This window comes from Opisthorchis viverrini, assembly GCF_000715545.1.
Source record: "Opisthorchis viverrini unplaced genomic scaffold opera_v5_400, whole genome shotgun sequence".
In the NCBI taxonomy this organism is placed as follows: domain Eukaryota; kingdom Metazoa; phylum Platyhelminthes; class Trematoda; order Opisthorchiida; family Opisthorchiidae; genus Opisthorchis; species Opisthorchis viverrini.
In genome coordinates, this window is record NW_008752047.1 from 309,465 (window position 1) to 316,447 (window position 6,983).

The 6,983-nt window shown below is 43.4% G+C and overlaps 1 protein-coding gene across 1 annotated transcript in view; it reads right to left on the reverse strand.

The window, feature by feature from the left end:
• T265_15214 (hypothetical protein) overlaps positions 1-4,395 on the reverse strand; it is a gene marked incomplete at both ends in the record, with an annotated part of 8,604 nt that extends 4,209 nt beyond the window's left edge. The window contains 4 exons of the mRNA XM_009177070.1: positions 1,054-1,218; positions 1,837-1,971; positions 3,758-4,014; positions 4,251-4,395. Coding sequence (XP_009175334.1) covers positions 1,054-1,218; positions 1,837-1,971; positions 3,758-4,014; positions 4,251-4,395 — 702 coding nt within the window. The remainder of the gene's footprint in view (positions 1-1,053; positions 1,219-1,836; positions 1,972-3,757; positions 4,015-4,250) is intronic.
• Between the last annotated feature and the right edge of the window lie 2,588 nt (positions 4,396-6,983).

The window sequence follows — 6,983 nt, forward strand, 5'->3', positions numbered from 1 at the left end:
CGGACGGACTTACCTCCGAGACGATGTCACGTTGTATTGTATTCACCGCAGCCCATAAACAAAAAAGTGTACTGCGATGCTATATATACTATACTATACTATGCTATATATATATATATATTATATACTGCGATACTATATATTCCCCAGAATATGTAAACTAGTAGGTTTGAGTAACGTTTTGGTCAGATGGGATAATTTCGTCACTGGTAGACAAATCATAACATGTGTGGATGATGGACATGGTAGGCTTCGCTTGGATAACGCGTTCAACACGTTATGAGACACAATTACAGGGGGATACAAGTGGGCGTGTTTAGGTCGAGTTGATCACATTCAGAAAATAGAGCAAGACTACAAGGGGAGAGCTCCTGGAGATAGACTGTCTCCAGATAACGCCTGCAGTGGAATGCTATTGTGAAATCTCCAGAACACATGCCTATTTTTCGGGGAGGCGGATCTTCCAGGAAAGAAGTACCGCGCGTCATGTTCAGAAGTGTAGTTAGCGGCTGTGGTGGAGACAATCAGGATAGCGCGCTGGAAAAAGACTGACATGTCATCCACTCGACCAAATAAGGTGCCAATCGAAACAATTCATTGCAGATTGGAATGAGCTAATTAAAGCTCGGGAAGTAAGAGGGCGCATTAAAATGACCTAGCTGATCAGCTCAGATGACCGAGCCAGGAGATTTTGAGGTTTCAAATTTGGATTCTGTTGTGCAAGTGAAGTCAACCTATGCTGAAGAGGCACAGCTGCCTCATCGTTGTTAGGAACCATCAGTCGAATGCATCTCACAAATTTCTCGGATACTATACTACTAACCGTTCTGAATCGCTACTCACGAACCAATCTATACTAGACTACATGACATGAACTGAGTGGGGGACATCATGTCCTGTCGATGTGCAAGCTAGCCACATGGAAGACCAACTAGCCAACCTCTGTTCAGAGTATTTCGGTCTGTAGAACATGTATTTCTGGTGCTGCTTACGGGAGAATCTGGCAATATGTGAACGAAAAGACTATCGGTGTTCACCACCGTAACAACCCACCTTAAGCGATGAACAGCGTTCGTTGTCATCTTCCTGTGATGGTTTAATTGAATTGTTATCACGTTCTCTTTCTGCATCTCCACCCGTCGCTGCATCAGAGCCAACCTGTTCACTGACATCGGATCCATGAAATACTTTTATTGTTTGTGGTTCTTCAGAATGATGCTGTTTGGTGATCGAAATGGAATAGAAACACACACACACAGAGACGAGTGTTAACGCAAAGCTCGCAGGGATATTTGGACCAATCAGAACCAAGGATATTCTGAAGTCACATGAAGTCTAATTCGTATGCAGACTTTACAACAGGCTCAGACAGCCACGGTAAGGGGTGTCAACTTTTGCCTCACAAAGTGCGAATTACAAGCCGATAAAAACTCGTGATTTCTAGAGCGCCGTAAAAGCGAAGATCCCTTCTGTCTCCCTCACTTTGTCCCTTTGCATTACTGCGTGTCCCGGCCTGTTTTACGTTGAAAACGGACAAAACTGTCTGAAACCGTAGAGACTTTGCACAACAGTGAAAAGAATGTGTGGAGACAGCAATTCTTGACTCGACAAAGAAATCAAAGGAGACCGTGCTGTACTTTGGTCAAGTGTGCTTTTGGTCAACGGTGTTTGTAATGGTGAATACGAGTAAACATAGCAATAACAAGACTGGTAGGCGTAAATTATTCGGATTTTTTGCATGATAACAAATCGGTGGAACGCACGTTTGTTTCGGCATGTGACTCTCAACGACAATGATTTATATGCCAAACTAATTTCACTAAAATGGGTGCTCACTAGATATTGAGTAGCTTCCTTGTCTGATGGTTGCTGGCGACGACCGGCGACATTTAGAGTATGCCTATTCCGGATTACATCACCACTCATCGAACCAGATTGTTTTGAATGGCCGACTAACGCCGCCTCAGAGGGCTGCAGAATGGAAAGTGAGGTAAGGGGTCATAGTAAAAAAACATGAAAAGTAACCGTTTCTTCCATATTTTCCAATGTGGGCTCAACCGTTGTAACCTTCCGAGAAAGCAGTTGGACCGCAAGATTGTCGTCAGGCAGACGTGGGAGGGAGTTGTTGCACAGTTTCGACTCATGAGCCAACAAATGTTTCGTTTCTGAATCCTAATTGCATGGTAAAACAGGCACACAACTAGCTTATCTGAACGGTGTCTGAACGGCGCCGCATCGACAGTGGTCCCTAAGTATGGATGCACGTTGTGTCACCTCCTCATTCAGGGGACTTACCCAATTCGAGGACCTCATTCATAGACTAGAAATAGTAACCGTCCAAAGCCACCATCCCGAAACCTAATACCGTCATTAGGTCCACCGTACTTTTCATATATAAACCGTGGTTTAAACACAAAAACCAGTAATAAGGAGCAATCGATTCTACTTCTCGACCTCTGTGACAGATGTGCGCAAAAATATGGCGGGTGGTTCAATACACAGTAGGTCATTTTGTCAGGACCGAACATTCCTACCCTTCTATTGTCATTTGCAAAATCCCAAGTGCACAGGATGGTAAGTAACCGGTGCTTCTCTAGGACGCTGAAAAGTTTTGAGAAAAAATTAGCTGACGATTCACCAACCGTTAGACTTCCTAACGAATCTCAACGCCCGTGTTAAGTGAAACCAATATGAATTCATTTACGCCAAAGCAAACTGCCTTGGAGAATACCGTGGTCCACACAGTAAAAGGTTCGTTTTATGCCTGGTACTCTGATTACTTGAGCAGTTTGAATGGCAGCAGGGTGCCACTGAACGCAGGTAAGTATGGGAGAATGTACGACATGTCACATCCTTCCTTCTGGTTTCAAACTCCCTTAAGGACGATTCAAAATCACGATATCTCACTCGTTTGACGAGTCTTCTTCTAGCAAATGAGATAGTGTGCACTCTGTTAGATTAGGACATACCTGGATTCTACACTGGTTGACGCCAAATGTCCAAGGGAACATCTAAGGTTAGACACCTTAGCGGCCGACAGGTGCACTCCAGAGTCTTTGGAGGTCGATCGGTTGCCTTTCAGAGGCCGATTAATCGTTCCTATTTACGCTATGGAGATGGGTTATCAGGACGGTCTCTTAGTTTTGTATGCATGAAAGATTGAAAAAAATTTCGCCAATGACATCTCACAACCACTGAGGATGGGACAGTTATATACCGAATGATAGTTTATTGTTGCCTATGACAAAATTTTGTTGAAAAAGATTTGCGGAGTTAAAAGTGCCCCGTAATGTTCCAACGAAGGAGAAATAAGAAAGGTCTGTCAGTTATTCAGTTACAAAATACGTGAAGGCGAATAAGGAAATAAGGTTTCGGATATTAGTTTCAGTTGTCCACGTCAAGTTCCACTGCTTGCATAAGATCAGCCATAAAAAAAAGATGATCAGACGACCAGTCAACCATGTTCCTGGCAAAAAGTCATACGAAAAGTGGTTGTTAAATTGAAGAGCCAAAAGAAACAGCGAAAAAGTAGGGACGAGAACATATTACGTCTATGCTCTACCCTCTACAACCTCACCTCCCTGTTTGGGCTCTAGGTAAAGGACATCTCACGGAGTCGACAAATGAGTCGTGTTGAAAGGTGCGGCCACAACATGGTCACCGAGAGGTCGCGACAACAATAGAGTACTAAACAATGATGAGCTACAGGCAACTGAATTCAGTATGCAATGATTCCTTAACAATACCGGAAACTCACCGGTGTGCGGCATGACGACCCATCTGCTTCAGGCGACTGCGCGGCACGTCTCGGTGTGGGTGATCGAGTCACTTCATGCTTGACAACCTGAATAGGAATATTGCGCGGTAGGCTGCCGGTACCGAAAGACGGAGGTCGTGGTGTGGGTTGATACATACCGGTTTCAAAACCGAATCCGGGCATTGGAGCATGAGGTCTATAAGTGGGCTGTATAGGTGCGTGGGAAAAGAAATACAAGCTTTCACGAGTTAGGAGACCTGAACGCTATTCCTGATGAGGAAACGAAGCAGAATACATACGTACTTAAAAAACAAACATAATGAATATAATGACCTTTAGTTCGAAATTCATCACAGTAGGATAATGTCATTTCCAATAGCGTGCTTGTGTTGAGACAATGAGAGTAATTTTTTAGAAAGTGGCCTAATAAAAGGTCGAAGTAGAATATAACGTGATGACGAAGTATGCGAGGCCCATCAAGTTTTCTGCTCACCTAAAAACTGTACAGTCTGGACAGGTAAGTGAACTGCGCGAGCTGCAGAAAGAACTTTCTCTGGTCCGGACAATCCCGTCGATGCTTGGGCTACTTGATGGCTGTGTAATTTCCACAGAGTCTCCTGGCCGCATGGTAGCCATGCGGCTGAAAATGGAACGACTTCCATTGTTGAAAGAAGCCTTTAATAACCACCTCATGGTTTAACCTAACGGTCTTTGTCAACGATTTTGAGTCAATTATTATCCGCTTTTCAACTTAAACCGAGACTTTCCTTACAGGGTGAAATCTAAGTTGAGAATTTTGAGTCATCATTGTGATACGTCGGACAACGCCAACGAGAATTACAATCACACGCAGACAGTTCACATGTGAACACTGGGGCTGGAGTACATCATAGGAAGAACGCTGACTCACATAAGGTGGCATCTCAAAATAAGGAGGAAATGGATCCTGCACGTATTGGACATAAGGGTCGTGGATGGGCGGCATCGGATAAAGGTTGGATGGCTGCTGTGACATCATGTAGTTTCCGGGGTAACGGAATCTCTCATTCGTTGGATTAGGCTGTAAAGGAGTTCCTTCACATTAGTAATTGATAATAATGGGAATAAATACCCAAATGTTTCGAAGAGGCACGATTAAAACAAGTTTCACGAGCAAAAGTCGTTGAACGACACTTAACCATTTAAGAAGTAATTGTTTAACACCTTTTTAATGCACAGCTGTTATGCAAACCGAAAAAAAACATAGAGGGAGGTATACCGCTAGGTTTCCTGAACAATCTGGAGGCAATGGTTGGGTTCGAACCACGAATCTTTCTGTAAACCGCTTAGCGCTCTAACCACGGAGGTACACGGAAATTAATCTCAACAACTCTGAACAAGTGCGTGACATGCAAGGTTCGTTAACTGTCATTGCTCCGAGTGAAAAAAGTTAGGTGCATCTGAGGCATATTCATCACCATCAGCTTCGGACCCTGATCGGTTTATACGTTGGTTCTAGTTACCCTGATCGATTATGTTAGAGAATTAGGCAATGGATTACAAACCGGCGGGGTTACAAACACTTTTATGATGAATGAAGGGCCGGAAGGGGGTGGCATTGCACTAAGATGGATCCATGTTACAATATTACTAGGTTTTCTTCAGTTTCTCACAATTCTGCTATCATATACTCATGTAAGTCAACGTCACCTTGAGCAATCAGAAAGTGAGACCATTTGCCACAACTAAGAACATTCGGGCCGTTCCTGATCAGTGGACTTTGTCCTGATAATCAAGAGAACCACCGAAGATCACACATGGTTTAATTTTAATCTGTTACAACAGCGTAGAGCTGCACTGATCCAGAACCAACGGCTCCGTTTCGCATAGTTACCAGCGTGTGCCATAGACATTTACATCATTTTCGATCGATGGCTGGATACCCTTGACAAACAAAGGTTCTGCTGAGATCATCATCATCATCTGAGGCAGCAACATCAGTGTCGACACCGATGATTTAACGTTTCACAGTTGGTATCTCTCGTCAGTGGAAAGCAAGCACTTAATAAGATAGACTATCAGGTGTCTAGTTTTTAGTGAGATAGTGATGCGACAGTGGATTTTGAAGGTGTGGCCTCTGCATCTTCTGTATTGTTTGTATTGGGTTTGCCTACTTCGAGGAAAGTTTTTCACGTAAATTGAAGCAGTTAAAATTGAACCTGCGTAGGACTGTGCGAAACACTTGAGGAAAAGGAGCGAATTGGCTGCGTGCGTTCCGTCGTATTTAAGGAAAGAAATATTAGGTAACTGGCCAAATTTGTAATGAGTACGTCAAGCAGTTATCGATAAGCAGGACATGCCTTTCGCACCGACCTACTTTCAGTCTAAAGCCGTTTTAGTTATTCGTCTATTCAGACTTTGCAAAGTATTTACCACGTATGTTGTTAACAGTACGATTGGATGAAACCTCGAAATAGCTTCAGATAAGCAGTGGGGAAACAAAGTGTCTAACTGAACTACACTGACCATTAGGCGCGTTCCGGGGCAACCGGATGTCCAACATAGCTGATTGATCATAATACAGCATGGCCCAAATAAACATCATGATTACTCAAATCAGTGATTTTTAGCTGAATAGTGGGCTAGTACCTGTCTCTGAAATTCGCGTTCACATCCTGGTGCTGACACGCTACATAGCTAGGTGATTGACTGTGTTGTATGCGGTTGTGGTACGTATTTGGAACAGGCGGGTACTTAATCGCAACAACTACATTAAAGGATGTTGTTTGGAGAGAATAAAGAATCCCAAAAACGAAAAGAAATTAGCTTTTGAAGTGCACTACATTAGGGTGTCGCTGTATACGTTTACGAGGATACAAAGATGAAGAACATTCAGTGCAAGTTCGTTGAGTCAACAAGTTCAATAGAATGTGAATGAATCAGTTCCAGATCGATGCATAACCCGCACCAACGCGACCGAGCACCACAATAAATATCACTCATATAGCCTAAGGCTATGGGCGAATCGGTTGCAAACTGCATTGTTGATTATGAAACCACCACGTAATAGAGAATTACATCGGAATCCTCTAAATGATTTAATGAATTGTGAGGTATAGCCCGACAGTTCCGAAAGCATGTTCGTCCAAAGCAGTGATCCGTCAGGTGTTTACAGAAACATGGCCGACAATAAAAGGATTCGGTTGAACTACGGTTCGATCAACCACCTCTCGAAATACAACTACAG